General features: G+C 44.9%; 1 protein-coding gene across 2 annotated transcripts; it reads left to right on the top strand.

Annotated features, from left to right (window-relative positions):
• The first annotated feature begins 9,058 nt into the window (after positions 1-9,058).
• On the top strand, positions 9,059-20,427 carry LOC106987487 (L-lactate dehydrogenase A chain). Of its 2 annotated transcripts, none has more exons than XM_015085778.3 (8): positions 9,059-9,176; positions 11,230-11,379; positions 14,202-14,319; positions 15,262-15,435; positions 15,880-16,053; positions 17,356-17,473; positions 19,002-19,125; positions 19,676-20,427. In XM_015085778.3, exons 2-8 carry the CDS (start codon positions 11,254-11,256, stop codon positions 19,838-19,840), a joined length of 999 nt encoding a protein of 332 aa, XP_014941264.1. In that variant the 5' UTR covers positions 9,059-9,176; positions 11,230-11,253; the 3' UTR covers positions 19,841-20,427. The 2 variants fall into 2 exon arrangements, with proteins under 2 accessions (XP_014941264.1, XP_026928818.1); XM_027073017.2 differs by lacking the exon at positions 9,059-9,176 and adding an exon at positions 10,942-11,019.
• Positions 20,428-23,123: the final 2,696 nt, after the last annotated feature.

Below are 23,123 nucleotides of genomic sequence, written 5' to 3'. Positions count from 1 at the left end.
CCATGCTCAGCATGGAGCCCACCTGGGATTCTCTCTCTCTCCGCCTCTGCCCTTCTTCCTCATGCTCTTGCTCTCTCTAAAAATAATGATACTTTTATAACATAAAATGAAACTATTAGAGAGGTACTATTATTTTTCCTATCTCACAGCTGCATAAGGCTTAGAAAGATTAAAGGACTTGCTCAGAGACATAAGGGCAGTAGGAATAGAGTCAGGGTTGGGACCCAGGTCTGTGTGGCTGCCAGACTGGAGGTTCCCACTAAGACAGTCTATCCTGCTGAAGGATAGTGGGTTCGATACAAGCTAGAGCAACGCTGTACAGATTGAGGCCCTGCTCTTTGTGCCTCCTTGTCCTGGAGGGGATGTGAAAAGCATTTCTCTGTATGGAAGGGGCAGGAGGGAGATGCCTATATTCTAAAAGGCCTGGACAGAAAGATACAAAGGGCCTCCTCAGAGGAGGTCACTTGGGCTTTGTGTTCCTCACTCCCCTCCACCCTCAGGATTTAGCAAAATGGCACAGAAACAGGCTGGCAGGAGCTGCTCCAGATAATCACACACACACACACACACACACACACACACACCCTTCCGGGTGCATTCCTGCTGCTCACATCAGTGAGGGAGCAGCATCTACCAGCAATAACTCATGTAAACCTCATCCATTTTCTGCTTCATTAGGTCAGTGAGAGTCTGCGGCTCTGGAGAGAGCCCTCTTCAGCAAGGCCTGGCGATGTCCTTGAGAGAGCCTACTGGGAGGAACTCTCCGTTGTTCCTGCTGTTAGAGGCAGTAGCTGCTCCTGACATCCACGCTGGAGCCTGCCCAGATGCCACCTGGATTTCCTGCCTTCGAAGCCTAGCCACAGCACATCTGGCTGTGTGACTGTGGGCAAGTGCCAGCACCTCCCTAAGACTCAGTTCCTATTTCTAAAATGATGATAATGATGTTCCCTATTCCAAAGGGTAGTTGTGAGGATTAAATTAGGTAATGCTTTTAAGGGGTTTAGTAGGAGGGCTAGGTACATATTAAATGTTCAGTAAACATGGGAGTGATTATTCTGGCAATTCTCACCAAGTCTGGACCCACGAGGTTTGGTCTCCCAGCACTGACCCTTCAGCAGTCACAAGGAATTTGAAAATAGCTCGAATCCTAGGCTGGCCTTTCGGCAAAGTGGGAGTGGGGATCACAGCAGCACAAACTGAGAATCTCCTTTCTTCTGCAGCCCACCTACCTTCAACAGACCACAGAGTCAGGGCATCTCTGTTTAAATCTCCCATCCCCACTGCCTCTCAAATTCCCTTCAGATGTGTCTTCTTCCTCTTTATTATGTGGATTAACAGCCTGTAGACCTAAATCCTTCTCCCCTCAACCTTCCTGTATAGTCTTAGGGCCAACTTGGTGCTCTTGATTCCGCATCAAAAAAGCCCAAAGAACAGGTTGAGCTAAAGACGAACCCCCCTCTGAGACTGGGGGGAGGGGGGAAGGTGAACAGGAATGGCCCTGTGAACTCTACACACTGTGTATATACAACTGAATTGCAAGCCCACTCCTCTCCTCTGCCAGAAGTGCTGTTGTGGAAGCAGAGATGTGCACAGAGGGCTGAGAAGGGAAGCGCGAGGAACCAGGAGCAGTTCCACTCTGCATTCTGATTTCTTTTTCTCCTGGAGACAGAACCTCTCTGAAGACTCTCCCCAGTCCTTCGGACGGTGGCAGTGAGGTCAGCCCCGGGGTGCGCTGCCAACCCCCATCTTCCTCCCCCACTAGGCGAGCTGACAAGGAGCAGATCTGCCTACTGTCTCACTCTGGAGTCTTTGACTCCCCGTTGATAACCACCCTCCCTGGTTGAGAGCCTGCCAGCCCCTCACCTGCCCCAGGAGCCATTTTGTGGGGGTGAGGGATGCAAGGAACTGGGATTATTGCCTAATCTATTGCACTCTGTCTCCTGCACCACCACAACCCCCTCTGCCAGGGAGAGCAAAGTCTAAAGCCAACCAACATATTGTGGAATTTTCAACTTTCACCCATTGCCCTGAAGAGAGTTTAACACCAGAGCCCCACGGCCTGCCGTGAGGAACCAATTCCACGTGGGGGAGAGGGGGTGGGCTTCCCAGCCTACCCCATTTCAAGACCTTTCTCAAAGAACAGATGGGTTTAAAGTCTTCCAGTGCAACCCAGCCTGGCTGCCTCCCCGGGCTGTCCCCAGGGATGGCACTGAGGTGTGGTGGGGCCTGCAGGGACAGTCAGCCATCCTGGCGTCTACCAAGGAGCTCTGCAAGGGTGCTGGCTCTGGATTATCACCCAAGGCAGGAAGCTGTGGCCCCGGTTACCATGGAGATGCTGGCACAGTCTGTGCCCACCCGAGGCTGATGGAGAAGGAGGAGGAGAAATGCAGTTGCTTCAGGACTAGCTGAGATTAAGGGGAGGGTCTGTGATATCATGAGTCTGCTGCTGGGGGGGTGCTTGGAGAGAAGGCTGAGGCTGAGGTGGCCGCCTGCCAGTCCTGTAGCTTTAATGGCTGGGGTGTGGCCTCTCGCACAGTGAGGCCTCCCTGCCAAGTGCCAGCCTCAATCATAGGCTCTTGGAAGAGGCTCTGATACAGTGGAAAAAACCCAGGATTTGGAGACGCAATGAGAGCCACACCCACAGTACAAGATAGAGCCCAGGCTGGTTGAGAGGCCATGTGTCTGCTGCAGTGAGAAAGTACTGGACTAGTTGGGAGGTTCCAGCCCTTAGTCACCAGCACTGAAGCATTATGGGAGCCTAGAGCACTTCCCTTCCCTGCACCGAGCCCTAATTCCCCACAGCGAATGTTTGCCCTGTGGGCCAGAAGAGAGTAGCTGAGAGGCCCTGCAGTGTAAGCAAAGCAGGGGCAGGCGTGAGGGGCAGGTGGGAAGGGCCAAGGCTGGGAGGGCCCCTCTTGGGCTTTCATCCCTTGTGTGGCTAAAACTGGAGGATGAGCTAAGTTGAAATATCCTCTGAGAGGGCCTGACACTGCAAGTGTGTTTGTACAAAGGGCAGAGTTTGGCCCTGTACACACACGGGCTGTGCAAGCTAAAGGAGTGCCAGGGAGAAGGGAGGCTGCTTAGATAAGGCCCTGGAGCAGCCCTGTGGACAGACGAGCCGCCTAGACCTTTCTGCAGCCCTGTCACATTTGCCCTTTGATATCTAAGGAGCAGAGGGCCAACTGCTTTCCAGGCTGTGAAGACAGAGGGGCAGAGTGTTACAGGGGAAGGAAAGCTGGTCTGGGAATGCGCAATCCACCAGGCTGCTTTCCAGCTGCAGGGCCTGGGGCGATTCCAGGTTTTGAGGTTTCCACAGTCCCACCAGTAAAATGGAAGTAAAAATTCCTGCTCTGCTTTCTTCTGGTTGAAGTACAAATGTCACTAGAGAACTGATATGAAAGCCACCCTAGGCTATGCACAAATGAAGGGCCCAGTGAGCTTTATCTAGCTGCAGGGGGAGCCTTCTCCTTGCCTGCACCAGCCCCACCACAGCCTGAGATCCCTCTTGGGGTACCGGGAAGCTCTCCTTTGCTTCTCTTACCAGAATCCCACATTCCCCAGGGAGCCAGAACCCCTTCTAGTACCCTAAAAAAATGAGGTGGGGCTGGCTTTTCAGGTCAGAGCCCTCTGAACAGGCTCAAAGTACAGGCAGAACCTCCTTTGTGAGGTGTAGCTAGATGAGTGGCTGTGTATAGGAGTTTAAACAAAGCCCCAGAGCCAACAGACCCAAATTTCAGCGAGGGTGTTCTGCCAGTCAGCATCGGCACAAATCAGAAGACCTCCATTCCTTGCCCACACCCTAGGCCCAGGAAATTACGGATAGACCTGTCTGGTTTTATTCACAGTTACAATTGCTTTGATCCTCTTGGAATTTTATAGGAAATTACCCTTCTTTCGTGAGCTAGGGCTTGGAATGTACTTCCACACTTGGTATGGTTGCAAGGTGTAAAGAATTCCTTAAAGAATCAGAGATGGCTTCCTCTTATCAGTAATTTGTTTTCAAAGCCCAGTGAGGCTTTTTATTAACAGATGCAACGCCCAGCCAGTGCCTTGGGTGTTTTGGACCCAGTTTTCGAACTAAAATGGAGGACAAGAGAATGCTAGGCATGAGATTCTTGTTGCCATGGGTGCAGTCAGGCCCCTTGAATGTCTGCTTCCACATTGGGAGCTCCTCATTCCACATGAGGAGCAGCCCAAATCAGCTCCCAAAAAGGGGGGGCAGCTTTGCCTCTGAGTTCTGAGCAATTGCAAAAACGAAGGTGTGTGTGGAGGCTTGATTCGCTAACTCAGAGCCCCCCTGGATGTTAGAACTGGAACAGAGATCCTCTTATGTTTAGTCTAGGATATTGGGGCTACAGAGGGAATGTGACTGCCACAACATCACTCAGAGGTCCATGACCAAACTCAGGTCTCCTGACCCTCAGGTCAGTGTCTCCTCTCCAGCAGGCTGTCCATTCAACTTTGCTAAGCCATGCCCATCACTGTCCTTGCCACCCAAGATGTTGGAGGGAAAGGCTATCACAGCTTCCCACAGTCCTCCCCTGTGGTGATTAGATAAAGGGCACTATGTTACCATGCTGGGGATTGTCTGGCTTGGAGACACCTTGGGACTCCCTCTGCACACTGATTTTGTGGGCCCTCAATTTGGAAACCACTTATATTTTGGCAACAGTTTTTGCCTTGGAACCTGTCAGTGTGATGGAAAGCTTGAGGCCTCACTCTGTGACAGGGTTGGACGGAGAGAAAAGGGCATAGGTCTCATTTCTTTTCCTTGGAAAAGAAGGTACTTTAGTCCATTCATGCTGCTGTCACAAAATACTACAGACTGGGTGGCTTATAAACAATGGAAACTTATTTCTTATGGTTCTGGAGTCTGGGAAGTTCAAGACCAAGGCTCCAGCAGATGTCTGGTGAGAGCCTTCCAAGTTCATAGACTTTTTGCCGTGTCTTCACATGATAGAAGGGACAAGGGAGCTCCTCTTTTTTTTAAGGGCACTAATCCTGTTCATGAAGGCTCCACCCTGATGATCTAATCATCTCCTAAGTGCTCCCCCATCTCAATACTATCACATTACGGATTAGGTTTCAGCATGAGTTGGGGGAAAGGGCGCAAACATTCAGTCTACAGAAAAAGGAATCCAGAGTTTCTGAGGTGGATTCTGTTAGGTGCTCACGGGAGGAATGAACTCTGGAGGGAATAACAATCTAAGCCGAAAAGAGACACAGAGGCAGCTTCTAGTACCTGATAGGAGGGCAGGTAGGGGAGGAAGAGGGGAGGAGAAAGAGGTGGGGGAGGGTGGGCACTGGCATACCAGGAGATGTGGCACCCAGGAGGACTTGAGGAGTCAGGGTGGAGTCTGTGGCTTCCATTCCCATCATGTGAGAGATGGAGGGGGTTAGGGGGACGATATGAAGCAGTCCCAGGGACAGGCACCTGATCTCTTGCCAGAGAGAGGAGCCTTTGCTTTGGCACGTACACAACAGAGCCTGGCCTGTTGGGGACAGAGACCGATGAGGCCATCTGCATCTTGGGCCCTGAAACTCAGAAAAGCCATCAGCTTTGCAAACATGGAAAAGGTAAAAAAAAAAAAGGGGGGGGGGGCTGCAGGGCCGTGTAGGGTATATCAGAGAAGTGTATGTTCTGTGCCGTTGTGGCTGGAGCTGCGTATGTTCCGAGCTTCTTGTTGTGTTATTACAAAACAAGGTGTGTTCCTCGCCACCCCGCTGTGCTTTCCAGACTTCTCAACTACCTTGCTTTCACTCTCTCTCTCTCTCCCCTTCTCCAAAAGCATCTGACTTCCACTGCCCACCAAAAAAAAAAAAAAACAACAGCAAAAACACCTAAATTTCATAGCCTGGCATTTAAAGCTAAAGATTCACCAGATACACTTTGAATTTCCTGCCTCAATGCATTTGCTCATACTCATTCTCTGCTTTCTCAACACCTGATCTTCAGCAATTGAAGTCTTTTTCTAGGCTAAGCTCAGATGCTACCTCCCCTGGGAAGCCTTCTCTGATAGTCCTGGCCAAAGGACCCTTCTCTCTTATGATTGTTAGGGCAATTTATTTCTGCCTCTTTTGAGGCAGTGTTATATTCTGTCTTGCATTTTAACCAAAGAGGGGAATGCCATTGGCCTTCCCCATTAAATGGTTCTTTGAAGGCTTATAAATATGTCTTATTCATTTTTATATCCCCAGCATTTAGCATAGTGCCCTCATGCATTTAGCATAGCAGGCATGTAATTCAAAATACATTTATAAAAACAAATAAATATATGTGCTGAGAATATGCAGAAAGTTTCTGTCCATGTGGAGCTCACAGTCTAGTGAGAAAAAGAGGACAGCAATAAGAATTAGTTTAAAATAAAGCTCAAGCAACAGCATTTGACCTATGAATGTGTGGGTTTGGGGAGGACAGGGATGGTGGCAAGGTAAAGAACATTCAGGTTGAAGAATTCGCCTAGGCGGAATACATGGCATGTCAGGGGAATGTAGTGTAAGAGCCTTGAGACCAGCATACGGGAAGCATGAAGGAAAATAGAAGATAAGGCCAGAGAGGGGATGTGGACACTGTATTGTAGAACATCTAGTGTGCCTTCCAAGGAATTCGGATTTTATTCTTGATGCTGTTGAATGAGGAACTATTGAACTTTTTTGAGGATGACTGTAACAAATACTAAATGAAGGAATGACTCAGCACTGTATTTTGGGTGGACATCATTCGTTGGCCAGGTCCATTTTAGGAAAATCTTATATTGGTTGCTGAGCACCACCCATTCTCTGAGGTCAGACTATCCCCTGGTCAAGCCACCTCTTTTGTGAGATGTTCCCTTTCAAAGGGGCCATCCTTGAAGAACACTTGGTTAGTTTGGAGAAGTCTGTTCTGCCCTCTGAAATAGTGCTTTCTGATCCATCCCATGGATCCCACATTCGGCTTGGGCTTTAGTACAGAAATTCTTCTCTTTGGGCTGTATTAGTCAGGGTTCTCTAGAGCAACAGAACCAATAGGAGGTATAACAAAATTTATTATAAGGAATTGGCTCAGGCAATTATGGAAGCTGAGAAATCCCAAGATCTTCCATCTGTAAGCTGGAGACCCATGACAGCAGGTGGTGTAAATTCCAGTCCAAGTTTAAAGGCCTGGAAAGCAGGAGTATGGATAGAAGTACCAGTCTGAGGGCAGAGAAGACTGATGTCTCAGCTCAACGGATGGGCAGAGACAACCAGTAACATCTACTAGCTCTCACAGAAAATGAAATTTTCTGAGCCTGGGACTGGCTTGGGCCCCCACCATGAGTTCTTAAAAAAATTTTTTTAAAGCATGTATTCATTTTTGAGAGAGGCAGAGTGTGAGTGGGGAGGGGCAGAGAGAGAAAGAGGGTGGGGGGGGGGGAGACACAGGATCTGAAGCAGGCTCCAGGTTCCGAGCTGTCGGCACGGAGCCTGAGGCGGGGTTCAAACTCACTAGCCGTAAGATCATGACCTGAGCTGAAGTCGGAAGCTTAATCAACTGAGCCACCTGGGCTCCCCCCCACCCCACCCCGCACCACAATTTCTTGACTTTTGTGGAGTCAGCGGTGAGGGGTGGAGACGGGACAACAGGAAAAATAAGAGGTTGGAGTCAGTTGGTCCTAAAGAACCAGCTGAAATCACTTATTAGTTGTCTGACCTTGGCAAAATAACTAATTTTTCTGAGCCTTGGCTTCTTAACTGCAAAATGGGGATAATTATGCCTACTCCAAATAATTAGAGTGAAGGTATTACCTGGCTTGCTGCCTGACACGTAGGGGGTGCTCAGTAAATAGTACTTGTTTTATTCACATTTGTAGAGTTAAGTAGAGGATATTGTTCTGCACGAGAAGAAGGAAGCTGTGTTTGGAGTGAGCTGTTATGTGCCTTAATTTAGGGAGCTGCTGTAAACTTTCCACCCAGATTATTTTTAGAGGTCATCCCAAGGTCCTCCTCCTGAGTTCTTACCTGTCTCTCCAGCCTACCTTCCATTCTCTGAACTCTGCCCTCTTGCCACCAGCTGTAGTCACATCTGATAAGAAGGCAGGGGCCCAACCCCGACTGAATGAGGATATTGTTGCAAAGACTGGGGAACCTCGAGCAGTCAGCCCTGCCCTGAGAAACAACGGAGAATTTGTGATTGGCCTTCAGCCTGTCCAGCTGTGTGTTTGAGGTGAGAGCCTAGGTTTCTGGGATTCCTAGAGCAATAGGAAAACTATTACAACATGCTAGACAGATACCCTGCTTTTCTGGAGCTGAGGTTAGCTTGTTCCCTTCAAAACCAAGAGACCCATAATTATGGATCTTTCTCAGAACTGGACTCCAAGTTGGTCCCAGGTTCAAAGGAGGAAGTAGACTTATCCATGCCTTTGAAAGAATCGCTGTCAGGTAGGAGAGCAAAGTGACACACGTCTCTAATGCAAGCCAGTTTGAAGGAGACACAGCTCAGCGGATGCAGAGACAAGGCAGATACTAACTCTGTGTGTGTGTGTGTGTGTGTGTGTGTGTGTGTGTGTGTGTGAGAGAGAGAGAGAGAGAGAGAGAGAGAGAGAGAGAGAGACAGAGACAGAGAGAAACCAGATGATGGGTGAGATTTAAAAAGATAGGGAGCAGGAAGGCAGGCTGAGCAAAGGGGGGTGGGGGGTGGGGAAGCAGCGTCAAGTTTTGGGAATCACTCGACCTAGGTAAGGAGACTGATGCCGTGCTAGGCATTCCCTCCCTTCCAACAAATTGTTGAGTGCCTAACGGGCCAGAAGCTGTTCTTTCCGGTCAATTGGGAAACAACGGTGGAGATTCAGATTAAGCCTTTCCGGAGGGTAGACTGGACTGGCTGGTGGCTCTAGAGGGCCGGGGCTTTTGTGGCCAGAGGCTGAGCGGTTCCGGCAGCCCCTTAGGTCCCCAGGCACACGTGGGTCTGTCCCCAGATCTTCGGTCCCGCTGCGCGCGCCGCCTGAGCCTCCCCACAGCCCCGCCTGGCTTCGAGCCCGCCCCTAGCCCGACCCACACGTGGGTTCCCGCACGTCCGCCCGGCTACCCCCCTGACGTCAGCCTCCCGGTTCCATTTAAGGCCCCTCCCGCGCCCAGCTCCGAGTACGGGAGCCGCTGCCGCCAAGTCCGGACCCAACACCGCGCGCCGCCGACGCCCGCCTGCTCGACGTGCACTCCCGGTACGGTCGGGCCCCGAGCGCACTGCGCGGGAGGGTCAGGAGAGCGAGCTGCCTCCGGCTCGCTAGTTCGGCGCTGTCCCCGAAGGGGTCTCTGTTCCCGGGGAGTCGGGGGGAGGCAGGATCCGCACGTGGACTCGGAGGTCACCGCACTCTGCTTTTGCTCTAAGTGGGCACCATGGCCTGTGGTCCGGCTGGGGAACCGAGGTGGCCGCAGCTATCCTGTGGCTGAAAGCCCAGGTGGATGCAGAAAGACAAGGAAATGACAGATCTAAAGGGTGGGCCTACCTCCGGGCTTAAAATAGGCAAACAACGCAGAACTGGAGGTCGGGTTTCCAGAGCCCACCCAGCCTAAAAACCCTCAGCAGTCGCGTGTGAGGGATAGAGGGAGGGGGTCGAAAACCGCGGAGCGCTGCTTGGGTCGCTTTTTAACCCTGGGACTCTTCAAGAGGTGGACTCCATGGGGCGGCTACTGCCTGCGGATTATAGGGCGCTCTTTGCGCAAATTACACTTATTAAGCAGCTGCTGATGTATCGGGTGCTACGCAAGGCACGGTGCATGCAAAGATAAAGCAGGAAGAGTCTCAGCCCTCCTGCCGATGGTCTTTTGAGAGCAGGCTATCTGGTACCGTATCCTCCTCTTGAGAAATGGGGGAACCTAAAGCTGGGAGAGGGTTAGGGCATCTCTGAGGTCACAGAGTGGGTGGCAGAGTTGGGGGAGTAAACCCACTTTCTGCAGTGCTCGTCCCTCACCCGTGCCCCCACGTTGAAGGGAGCGCTGGATCCCAGGGTTTAGGTTTTGGTGAGGCCAGGTCTAGAAATAGCAGTGATTTACACGGAGAGATCTGATTCCACCTTGGTGACTCTGGGCTGCCTGCCTGGAAGTCCTCTCGGATATTTTTGCCCTTTGGGGTGGTGTCAAGACCAGACGTGGTGCTTCAGGATGCAACCTGTGATAATCTTTCCAGTGAATGTAGTGCAGGGTTGGATTAGCAGGGGCCCCGACACTGGGAATGGAGGATTCCACCAAGTATCTATTAACTTTAGGGCTCCAGGCCTCTGCAGCTATTTTTGCACTTCCTGTACTGACAAAATTTCCTCATATCGGGCCTCACGCCTTTGCAACATGGATCACGGCAGAAACCACACGAGGCGCCTCCCTCCCTGTTGGTTAACAGCTCCTTGGGTCTAGTATTCCGATTTAAAGTCTGGCTCTGCCCGCGGCCAGGGAGGCTGCCAGCTAGGGCACTAGTTAAGTCTAAAGTCCACCCCGGGGCTCTCTGCCTCGTGGCTCTCTCCCTTGTGCCCTAAAAGCAGGACAGTTCCCAATTATTTCCGTTCTTGGGCGGGGCTTTCCAGACTGGCGCCTCTACGCCAGCACCCAGCTCTCGAAAGCCGCGGTCTGTAGGCTCTACTCTTGTCCCCGCCCAGGGCTCGATGTGAGCATGCGAGCAAGTGTCGCTCCGGGCTGGGTGGGGGAGGGGCGGAAAACCCGAGGGTTCCCTGCCAACCGAGCTGTTGGTCTGATCTCCGCCCCATCTTCTGGGGCTGGAGGAAGGAGTGAGTGCGCATGAGCAGAGGTTTTTTTTTTTGTTGTTGTTGTTGTTGTTTTTAACGTCCTACGGCGTCCCGGTGGTTCCAAGAGGCATTTACGGGAACCTTCCGCACATTTCTCCACTTTTTTTGAGGGTTTCCAGGACTGGTGATTGGAGTACATTTGGGCAGGCAGTCACAGCGATTTTGTGTGAGGAAAGGCAGCCCCGCTTGGGGTTAATAAATCAAGATGAGTGAGTCCTCAGGAAGTTATACTTACACCCAAACGTCAATATTATTTTTCCACGCCAAGGTGAGATCCTTTACACCAAGATCCTAGCCAGACCAGACCCTAGCTTTAGGCCTTTCAGTATCCCTTTGGCCATCTTTAGGTTTGTTCCTTCCCTCTTTTTAATGGCAAGTATCCCAAAAGGAAGTAAAATAAGCTCTTTTAGAACAGCTTTTGGTTAATGAGCGTTAATTTCAAGAGGCTGCAGTGACAGTGTGTGTTTCCTCCCTATAGATTCCTTTTGCTTCTAAGTCCAATATGGCAACTCTCAAGGATCAACTGATTCAGAATTTTCTGAAGGAAGACCATACCCCCCAGAATAAGATTACAGTTGTTGGGGTTGGTGCTGTTGGCATGGCTTGTGCCATCAGTATCTTAATGAAGGTAAGTGAAAGCCCATCACTCTGAAAGCCAAGGATACCTTGACCCCAACGATCTCCCCACACCTCCAAGAATCGCATTATTACATTGTATATACAAATACTTAGGTTCATGCATTCATTTGAAGAACTTTATGTGGAACAAACTTTAGTAATGTGATGCTATACCGAAAGGGTATCTGTACTAAAAACATTAAAAGTTATAAGGCTGGTGACACAGTTCCTTAAATTCACTGTGCTGTATTAACATGCATGAATTGCCTACAAATGAAAACATAGTCTATATCTTTAAGTTAAACATGCCTTTATTTTAAAGTAATTTTTGAATTGAAAATGATACATACATTTGGTAAAATTAAAATCACATGAGAGTGCCTGGGTGGCCCAGTTGGTTGGGAGTTCCACTCTTGATCTCTGCTCAGGTTATGATCATGTGGTTGGTGAGTTCGAGCCCCACATCAGGCAGGCTCTGCATTGATGGCATGGAGCCTGCTTGGGATTCTGTTTCTCTTTCTCTCTGCCCCTCACCTGCTTGTGCGCTCACTCTGTCTCTCTCTCAAAATAAAAAAAAAATTTTAATTACACAATGTGGGGAATCTTAAGACTTTCTCCCACAAAAATCCCCAGTGCCCCTCACCTTGAATAATAATTTTGGTACCAGTTATGGAGTTAAAATTTAGATAGCAAAAGATAATTTGAGAATGAATAAAGAATATCTTTTATAGTAGTTGAGCCTGGTTTATATAAAAAAAGAAATTGAGGCAGCTTACAAAATTAAAATATTTTAAGTTTAGATTTGGAGTTACTAATAAGGGAGTGTAATGGTGAATTCTGGGGTTTGAACAGGAAAGGATTGAAATAAGGAACTGAAGGCAGAAATGAGCTATGCAGAGGTTGTGTAACAACATAGGCTGCTTTTTATGTGTTCTTAGGAGGGTCCACATAGTATAAAGGTTTCCCCCACTATCCGAAAGGAGAGCATTCCTATGAAACCTTTCTGAAGCCTGGTGTGAAGCAAAGAAGCAATTACCATTAATTAATGTGGAAAAGTTTTGAACATTCCCAGACCCAAAAAATAACCTTAGGATTTTCTGATACCTTAGGACACATCTTGCTAATGCATGCACAAAATAGAGATAAGGTACAGATGCTCACAAAGTTCAAAGCTATGGCAGCTTGATGCTGAGGTGCTGAGTAAAGTTCCTGAGGAACTTGGTTCATCAGGTGGAACCAAGGTGGTAACTAGGATGTGTGCTGCCTCTGGGGCGCCTGGGTGGCTCAGTCGGTTAAGCGGCCAACTTCGGCTCAGGTCATGATCTCGCGGTCCGTGAGTTCGAGCCCCACGTCAGGCTCTGTGCTCACAGCTCAGAGCCTGGAACCTGTTTCAGATTCTGTGTCTCCCTCTCTCTGACTCTCCCCCATTCATGCTCTGTCTCTCTGTCTCAAAAATAAATAAACGTTAAAAAAAAAAAAATTAGGATGTGTGCTGCCTCTGTAAGAGCTCACTGCAAAACAAACACTGAATGCTGTTTTTTGTTTTTTGTGTTTTTTTTGCCTTATTTCCTAAAGGCAGAAATCCTCTTTGGATTTATTTCAGTTAGGGAAAACAGGTACTAATGTTAGGTCTTTTATAAAAGGGAAGTGGCATAATGCAAACTTCTGACAATCAGGGGATACCTGGACCAATTTTTACAGCCTTCCACTGGATCAGGAATTGATGCCATTTGTTTTTTCCACACCTATGCCCTCTAACTCAGGTGTGTATAAGATTATTATATTACAGATGACTTGGGGGGGTAGATCTGTTGCTCAGCTAGTATATCTTACTTGGTTATAACAGTTCACACCCCATGTGTATTAAATCTGTTGCTGGTGCTCCTGGTCTGAGATGCACCTGTAAACATTTACAGATTCAACTGAAAGGATATTTTTCACCAAATTATTTTGCAAATGCACAAATCTGTCTTCTTGGAACACTGTTAATGTTGGTTAATATATGGAAAACGTATAAAGGAATGATCCAGAATATCACTTTTTAATTTCCCAGTCTTAATACTGGTCCACATCACTTATGTAATGATTAATGGCCTAAAATTAATGTGTCAAATTGAGAGACTAAACAGAGCAGTCTTATGTAATTGGATGTTATTCCAACCATTGCCATCTAGTGTTCTGCTACCACACAGTTGAATGGTGGAGTGCTTGCAGGAGTTGCTCTAGTGAAGGGGCGCCTGGGTGGCTCAGTCAGTTAAGCATCCGACTTCAGCTCAGGTTATCTCACGGTTTGTGAGTTCGAGCCCCATGTCAGGCTCTGTGCTGACAGCTCAGAGCCTGGAGCCTGCTTCGGATTCTGTGTTTCCTTCTCTCTCTGCCCCTTCCCAACTTGTGCTCTGTCTCTCAAAAAATAAATAAATGTAAAGAAAATAAATTAAAAAAAAAGTTGCTCTCGTGAAGAGAGAGGATCGGTACTTTTTCCTATGCATGGGTCATCTGTGAGTCACTTTTTAAAGTTTATTTATTTATCTTGAGAGAGAAAGAGAGCATACACACATGCTAGTGGAGGGGGTGGGGGGAGCAGAAAGAATCTCAGGAACTGTGAGATTGTGACCTGAGCCACAATCAAGAGTTGGATGCTGGACTGACTGAGCCACCCAGTCACCCCCGTGAGTCCATTTTTAAATGGGGGCCTGCCTCTACTTTGAGGTATGTCCTGATACTAATAAAGTGGCAGAGCTCTCCTATGCTAGAAACATAGAAATTTTGCATCCCTTTCTAAAATTTGGAAGCAGCTCTTTTCTATTTGACTAAAAATTTTGTATCTTTTAGGACTTGGCAGATGAACTTGCTCTTGTTGATGTCATGGAAGACAAATTGAAGGGAGAGATGATGGATCTCCAGCATGGCAGCCTATTCCTTAGAACACCAAAAATTGTCTCTGGCAAAGGTTGATTTCAACGAGTTTATATTGTGATCTATGCTAGATTTGATTTTTTTATCAGGCTTGAAATCCTTTTTCAAAGATTTATTTTTCGTATAGGAGCAAAGAGCCTTTGAGCCATTTTGCATTGGCAACCTGTTTATACCAAAGTTTCAATTTCTCGTAATGGAAACCCAATAGTCTATAATGTGGAAAGCATCTGAATTAGAATGTAATTAGTAATGCTTCTCGGGTCCATATTTAACCACATTGCTTCAAATATTTAAATTTAATATACTTACTTCCCCTACTTCCTTTTAGACACTAAGACAAGGTTGAGAATAAGGTAAATGAACCGGTTCAGACTTTTCACACTTACGAGCCCTAGTCAGGAAACCTGGCATGTGTACAAATAGTGTTTCTTTTGACACCTGAAAATCACTGACCACTTATCTATGGGCTGGGTTAACCATCCTGTGCCATAGGGTATCTAGAAGCAAGATCTTGATAAGTGTAAAGTTGCCTTTGCTTAAAAAAAAAAAAAAAAAAAAAAAAAAAGGCGCCTATCTCTGTGCTGATATGATCACAGTAAAGTAATTAAGTAGAAATAGGGGTATGGAAGAGTCTGAGCATTGAGCTCAGGTGGCAAAAAATTGGGGGATAATGTCTCATTTGGTTCTTTCCAGCTCCTCCCAACTGTGGTTATATAAAGTCACAGTCTAACCCAGAATACAAGGAAGGCGTTGATGTACTCTTCCTCCATGTTAGGTGGCCACAGTGAAAAAACCAAAAGCTAAAGGAGTCATGGGTTGGGGGGAGGAATGGCATTAGTGTCATTTATCTGTATTTACCTATGCGTGAAAGGAAGTAAGGGAGGTAACAAAACACTAATAAAATTGCCCATAAAAAAAAAAAAATGTATGGAAGAGATTAAGGCCTAAATCTGGTTTTTGTTTCCCCTTTGTGTAGACTATAATGTGACTGCAAACTCCAAGCTGGTTATTATCACAGCTGGGGCACGTCAGCAAGAGGGAGAGAGCCGTCTTAATTTGGTCCAGCGTAATGTGAACATCTTTAAGTTCATCATTCCTAATATTGTAAAATACAGCCCAAACTGCAAGTTGCTTGTTGTTTCCAATCCAGGTGAGACCTTTAATTGCACAAATAGATGAGCTTGAGTAACACTGATGGCATATGTCATATTCTGTATATATGTATTTATTTCTCGTATTTTTCATTTTCCTCTTGTGAATGGATGTGGTAAAATAGTTAAATTTAACATATTGAAGGGGTACAGTGCCCCTCAATGTAGTTAGAACTTAAAAATTAGTTATTTTCCCGAGAAGATCTTAGATAAGGGAAAAGGGTATGAATAAGGTGTTCTTGATGCACAATTTATTTTCATTATACTACACTTCTTGAATACTTAATGAATTTGCTATATTATACATACAGGTTTAAAAATATTGACAAAAATACTGATTGGTTATGATCAATATCAAGATTCCTACAGAGCCATGTATCTTGAGTAGCCAAACATCATCTAATGATTTACCTAGGATTTTTGCCTAAATGTTTTCTTCATAGTGGATATCTTGACCTATGTGGCTTGGAAGATAAGTGGCTTTCCCAAAAACCGTGTTATTGGAAGTGGTTGCAATCTGGATTCAGCCCGGTTCCGTTACCTAATGGGGGAAAGGCTGGGAGTTCACGCATTAAGCTGTCATGGGTGGGTACTTGGAGAGCATGGAGACTCTAGTGGTAAGCATAACTTATTTTCTATTTTTGTTTTCAAAAAGATTGTATAAGATACTGATAGAAGTTTTATTATTAAATCAGAGCTGAAATTAGATATCCATTCATTAGAGTAGAATGATTTCTAAAAATCTATCTATTCAGGTTTTAGCTATTTTATGTGACCTCTTATGGCATGGGGGATGGGGAATGAAATTTCTTTTACTTAAGATGATAATTCTTAGGATGACCTCAGTCATTTACTATCACAACTGTCTATATGAGACTTGAACTGTGAGGCTGTGAACAGGTTAACCAATCCAAATGGAGTGCATGGAAAAATTCTATCACAGTTGAATTCAGTTACTTATACCAAGAAAATTCCCCTTATGATCTCATACTATCTTTATATTTCAAATAGGATTAAACATCCCAATAGGTTAGGAAAACAGGTCAGAATATGGTGAAAATTCTTAGTTTCACATAATCTAATCAATGAAAATCTAAGAGTAAGGGCATTGGTAGTCTTTACCATCTACCAAAAGCAGGTAATCCTCCTCAGATAAGAAATGAGGATTAGAAAAATGGGTCAAAATAACTAGTCTTGTTACCGAAACCCAAGTTTGGCGGCCTGTTGCTCAAAAGGCCAGCACTCAAGAGCAGAGTTTTGACTGGAAAAAGAATATGAGCTTTATTCAGGAGGCGGGCCACGTGGGGAGAAGGCAGACTCTTGTCCAAAAGTCAACTCCAAAGTTTCTGCCAGGCCCAGAGATTTTTGAAGGTGTCTAATCAGTTAAGGGAATGCAGTGGTCTGTGACATTTCTTGATTACATGCAGATTTGATGATGCCAGTTACAGAGTTACCTCGGTGCTTGGAGTTTGTGCAAGGTCTTAGTTCCTTGGTGCCTGGGGGTGGGGGGTTGTGCAAGAAGGTCTGGTTCCTTGGTACCCAGGGGTTGTGCAAAAGTATTCTGTTCTTTCTACAAAGGAGGGCAAGGTCTACAGATGTACAAAAGGAGGTCAGTAAAGTCATTTGTGTGACCTTAAAAAAGAAAAACATTTTGTTGAAAGATTGCTGGGCTAATCAGAAACGTGAGGTGACCTCAAACAGACTTGCTGGCCTCTGTGGCCTGGGAAAGTTCTGGTCTTTTATTCTCTAAGGCCAGTGGTCTGCAAATCTTAAAGAAAGTAAATTAGTTCTGTTGAAGATCAAGGGTCTTAAGTCAGCAAACAAGGAGTGAGTTAACTTGAAGCAAGGCTGGCTGGAGTGCTATTATAGTCGGCTGGATGATGTATGGAAATAAATGTATTCTACGCTATTTCTTGTAGTGCCTGTATGGAGTGGAGTAAATGTTGCTGGTGTCTCCCTGAAGAATCTGCACCCTGACTTAGGCACTGATGCAGATAAGGAAAAGTGGAAAGAGGTTCACAAACAGGTGGTTGACAGGTAATAGATTCCATAGTTTGGCAATGTAGAAGATTAAAATTTATTATTTTTATTTTAAAGTTGGAAGTTTAATAGCATTTGAGTACTTCTTGTTAGAAAACTTTTTCCTAGGGATGTCTGACTGGTTTAGTCGGGTAGAGCATGTGACTTTTTTTTTTTTTTTAATGTTTATTTTTGAGAGAGAGAAACTGAGTGTGAGTGGGGGAGGGGCAGTGAGAGAGGGAGATACAGAATCTGAAGCAGGCTCCAGGCTCTGAGCTGTCAGCACAGAACCTGACATGGGGCTCAAACCCAGAAACCGTGAGATCATGACTTGAGCCGAAGTTGGATGCTTAACCAACTGAGCCACTCAGGCGCCCCAAGAATTTTTTATTATTTTAAAAGTTTTAGTGAAGTAGTCTTTACACCCCATGTGGGGCTTGAACTCACGACCCCAAAATCTAGAGTCACACGCTCCACTGACTGAGCCAGCCAGGTGCCCCAGGAATAAGAATTTTTTTTTAACATTTATTTTTGAGAGAGAGTGAGCAAGCACAAGTGGGGGACGGGCAGAGAGAGGGAGACAGAGATCCAAAGCAGGCTCAGCACGGTGAGCACAGAGCCCGATGCGGGACTCAAACCCACAAACCATGAGATTAAGGCCTGAGCCGAAATTAAGAGTCAGCCACTTAACCGACTGAGACACCCAGGCACCCCACCCCAGGAATAAGAACTTTTAAATCCAATTTCCTGTTATGGGCTTTATGAATAGAGACATTTGTCTATTCAAATGATTATAAAGTTTCCAGGAACGTCTAGATTTGTAATGGTACTAAAATGTAAATATTAACTCTTAGAAATTGTTGAAACAGGGAAGCTTTCATGCTTGGTGGCATTATTTACTTATTATAAACCATGTGGTCATGTGTGGATCTCAGGTATATAGAATTGAATAATGAATCATGATTGGTTTAGGCAGGGCCCTCTTTGTATTCGCTTAATTAAATAAAACCTAAGGAACGTTGACAGTAGCTGTCAACTAAGTGTAGTGTTTGTTGGAATTAGAATTATTAGTATGTTGGTACTTGAAAATGAGTGAGTTCTGAGCTCCTTCTCCCACTCACCCTTCCACCCATCCCTTACTTGACATAATCTTGAGTCAAGCATACCATACATAATCTTGGATTTATATTCCAAAATTCAGTATTACATTGTAAGAATCATTTATTTTGCTGCATGTAGATACAGTTATTTTTGGCCATTATGTAACATTCCACTGTGTTGAATATTTCACTCTATGTACCACAGTTTATCCATTCCCCTGTTGGAGAATACTGGGCTTGTTGCCAGGCTTTTGCTATTACTAACAATACTGTTGTGAACATCCCTGTTCATAATATCCTGGTATACATGGCAATCATTACTCAGGTATATAATGCAACTTTGTGCCATTGTTTGCTGTAAAGCCTGTGTTCAGTGAAAGCGTTGTTGTTCTTTGTTTCTCTTACCCTACTTTTTCCTACCTTCCCTGCCCTTCTGTACCCTACAGTGCCTATGAGGTGATCAAACTGAAAGGCTACACTTCCTGGGCCATTGGACTGTCTGTGGCAGATTTGGCAGAAAGCATAATGAAGAATCTTAGGCGGGTGCATCCAATTTCCACCATGATTAAGGTAGGTCTGTGTAGTGATACATTGTATTTAAATGCCATTATTTTCTGGTTTTTAAAAAAGAGTCTTCTATGAAAGCAGAGTAGTCATCAGTCCTTGATTTAAGTGAAATAAATTAATGCACTAACAACTTTCCTTTTTTGGAGAGACATGGTTGCACTTTAGGAATAATGTCTACTAGTACTATGTTCACCACATCGATACTTGGTAACTGACTAATAATAAATTGGGGTAGGTGCACGACCATGAACGAAAAATTTTTTCTTTGAAGAAAAAAAGAAGTCACACTGAAGTTAGAGTTACCAAGATGTTATCCATAAAAATGTGACAGTACTATGGATAACAGCAATAGTTTAGAGTTTCTTTTACAACAGGAATCTTGCCAGTATTTCGATGATTTGCACTGTTCATCACATCCTAACTGAAAATGTGGAAAGAAATTTCTACTTACCAAGTTGTATTAAATAAGCATACATATTTGTAGAGCATGGAAGTCTTGGGAGACCCCAAAATGCATAGACAAAACATAAAATGTCTTTCATTTTGTCTTCAGGGTCTCTATGGAATAAAAGATGATGTCTTCCTTAGTGTTCCTTGCATCTTGGGACAGAATGGAATCTCAGACGTTGTGAAAGTGACCCTGACTCCTGAGGAAGAGGCCCGTTTGAAGAAGAGTGCAGATACACTCTGGGGGATCCAAAAAGAGCTGCAGTTTTAACGTTTTCTAATGTTGTACCACTTCACTGTCTAGACTACAACAGGATTTTTAGTTGGCGGTTGTGTATACTGTCCTTATTATCTGATCTCTTATTCAAGTAATAATATTAAAATTGGCCTAGGAAAAACATCAGTTTCCTAAGTTACAAATAGGAATGGTTCACAAAACCTTGCGGCTACATCCTGATGCTGGACGGTACCCATCTTGCGTCGTCCTAAGTTGGTTAACTTAAAATAGTTCCACCACCTCAGAGACACCACTGCCAATGTGCCATATGCTGCAGTTGCTATTCAAACCAGACGTGTATTTACTGTGTGTTGTATTACTTCTGGTTCCTTCACCCAACATGCCTAGACCAACTTTTTTTTTTTTCTCCAGCCAATCACCTCCTGGGATCCAATGTATAAATTCAGTATTGCATGTATTGTGCATAACTGTTCTAAAGGATCTTATTTTGTGTCCTATATAAGTCAGAATATAGTGTACATTGCCATATAATGTAAAAAAGATCTACGTATAAACAATGCAACCAACTATCTAAGTGTCATACCAACCAACTAAAATAGCAAATAAACTTTGAACAGTGACTTCTCTCTTACTATATTAAGATAAATAAAGCTGCGACTTACTCATTACATTATTGGGACCCATTAGGGTATTCATGGGCAACACTACAGTGGTATTTTTAAGGTGTGTTGTTTACTAATGATCAGACTTTAGTTTAACATGATTTAATATAATTAATAGATGACTAGATTGAGTAGGTTGTTTTGGTACCATTTCCATTATATTCAATCCTTTTACTATGCTAAGCCACAGGATATTAAGAGATAACTTGATAATAGGGCTAATCATAACTGGTACCCTACAAGTCATGTAGATGGCATTCTACACCTGAATGTAAAAATATCACTTACCAACAATATAGGCAGTGGTACTTTGTCACTATAGGGAGACACAGATTTTTAAGAACTTTTGCTCTCTGGAGGCCGGTAACTTGATGGTACTTAACAGTTTTAAACCAAATAGTCTTGGTGGTTTGTCCACTCAAAAACTTTTAGATTTTCCTCAAAATAGATCTACAACTATGATCCTTATTCAGGCCCGAATACTTCCAGAGGTTAACTAGAACAACTTTATTGTCCACTTCTCCAGGATCTTTCACTAAAGTTTCCTTCCTGAAAGCTAGTGAAGAGAAAGAATTATGCTTTTTTTTTCCAGTGTGTCAAACGTAAAAGGAAAAGAATGAACTATGTAGTCTTAACAAGTACTATAATATGATTTGCTTTTTACACAGGCTTTAAAAAAAATAGACAAGCTACAATTTACACATCATAAAATTTACATTAAAAAAAAATTTTTTTTAATGTTTATTTCTGAGAGCCAGAGCACGAGTAGGGGAGGGACAGAGAGCAGGAGACGCAGAATCCGAAGCAGGCTCCAGGGTCTGAGCTGTCAGCACAGAGCCTGACGCGGGGCTCTAACTCATGAACTATGAGATTGTGACCTGAGCCAAAGTCGGACACACAATTGACTGAGGCACCCAGGCGCCCCTAAAATTCACCTTTTGAAAGGGTGCAGGGGTGCCTGGGTGGTTCAGTCCGTTAAGCGTCCGACTTTGGCTCAGGTTATGATCTCAAGAGCCCTACATTGGGCTCTATGCTGACAGCCTGGAGCCTGCTTCAGATTCTGTGTCTCCCTCTCTCTGTGCTCCTCCCCCGCTTGTGCTCTCTCTCTCTCTCTCTCTCAAAAGTAAATAAACATTATAAAAAAAAATTTTTTTTTAAGAGTGTATAATTCTGTGAATTCACATAGTTGTACAATCTCCACCACTACCTAATCTTAGAACTTTTTAATTACTACAAAAACAAACCTGTACTTATGCCTATAGCCTCTTGTAAACTTTGGGGCAACTTTAGTCTAAAAAAATTTATTTACATTTATTAATTTCATATCTGATAGACTAAATTAGTCAATGCCAACATGACTGAAAAGTCAATGCTTAAAGATATATTAACCTAATCTTCCATGAATTTTTAGATTTAATCTTCTAAAGCTTCCTCCCTTTGTGGCACAAAAAGTGTTTCAGGATTACCTTGTATCTTCCTGTTCCAGGCAAGGAATGGACCAATTCCGCAAAGTCTTGATTCTTTTAAATGTAATATGGTCTCAGGGTGCCTGGGTGACTTGGTTGAGGATCCAACTACGACTCCGTCATGACCTCACAGTTTGTGGGTTCAAGCCCCGCGTTGGGCTCTGTGCTGATAGCTCAGAGCCTGAAGCCTGCTTCAGATTCTCTGTCTCCCTCATCTCTGCCCCTCCCCAGCTCATTCTCTCTCTCTCTCTCTCTCTCTCAAAAATAAATAGACTTAAAATTTAAATGTAATATCTCATTTTAGTCTTAATAACCTTGGGGAAGTGGATTAAATATGCCTTAGTTCCATTTTACAGAAGATACCAGTTAGTGGAGAAGCAAATGGGATGTTCAGAACATAGTCTTCCTTCCTTCCTTATTATACATATATAATAATGTATATCATGTCTACATAAATAACGTTCATATATATGTATATAGACAGAAAAATGCACATATGTTTTTCACTGAAGCCCATGTTGCCGAAGTATCAGGACTTCAAAGCCATGCTCTTTCAGAATTCTTTACCACATTTATACTAGGGCAGATGTTGGAATGTACAGATCTTGCCCCTCCTGTATTTTCATTGCCGCACAATCAAGCTGTACAATCAAGCAAAATGGCTAAGTTAGTTTGGACTGTAGCCACCCAGAGAGCCCACTCAGGCAGGGGACCTCAAGGGCCAGCCCTGCACTTTGGGTAGGTATGAATGAAGAGCCTTTTTCTTCATCCAGATCAGGAGTTTGGTCACTACCTCCTTCTGCCACCAGATGATCATCCACGCCAGCAGTGTCTCCCTCTTAACCTCCTGGTAAATGAGGTGCAAGCGTGGGGAGTTGCTGTGCAAGAACGCATCCAAGCAAGTGGTAGTACAGGTAGTACTGTTCCTGTCTACTACAGGGAACCTGTTTCTTGGAGCTGGTAGTTTGTGAAAAGTGCCATGAGAGAAACAGGAGAGATGTGAGGAGGTGGTCCTTGGTCACACATTGGTCAAGGAAAGCTAGAGGAAGTGCCATTTATGTTCCAAACCGAAAACGAGAAATCAACTTTGAGAAGGGCGAGGGAAGCACTTTTTTCTTTTTTTTAACTTTTTCTTAATGTTTATTTTTGAGAGAGAGAGAGAGAGAGAGAGCATGCAAGCAGGGGAGG

Source organism: Acinonyx jubatus, chromosome D1 (genome assembly GCF_027475565.1).
Source record: "Acinonyx jubatus isolate Ajub_Pintada_27869175 chromosome D1, VMU_Ajub_asm_v1.0, whole genome shotgun sequence".
Taxonomy (NCBI): Eukaryota; Metazoa; Chordata; class Mammalia; order Carnivora; family Felidae; genus Acinonyx; species Acinonyx jubatus.
This window is presented reverse-complemented; position numbering and strand designations above follow the sequence as displayed.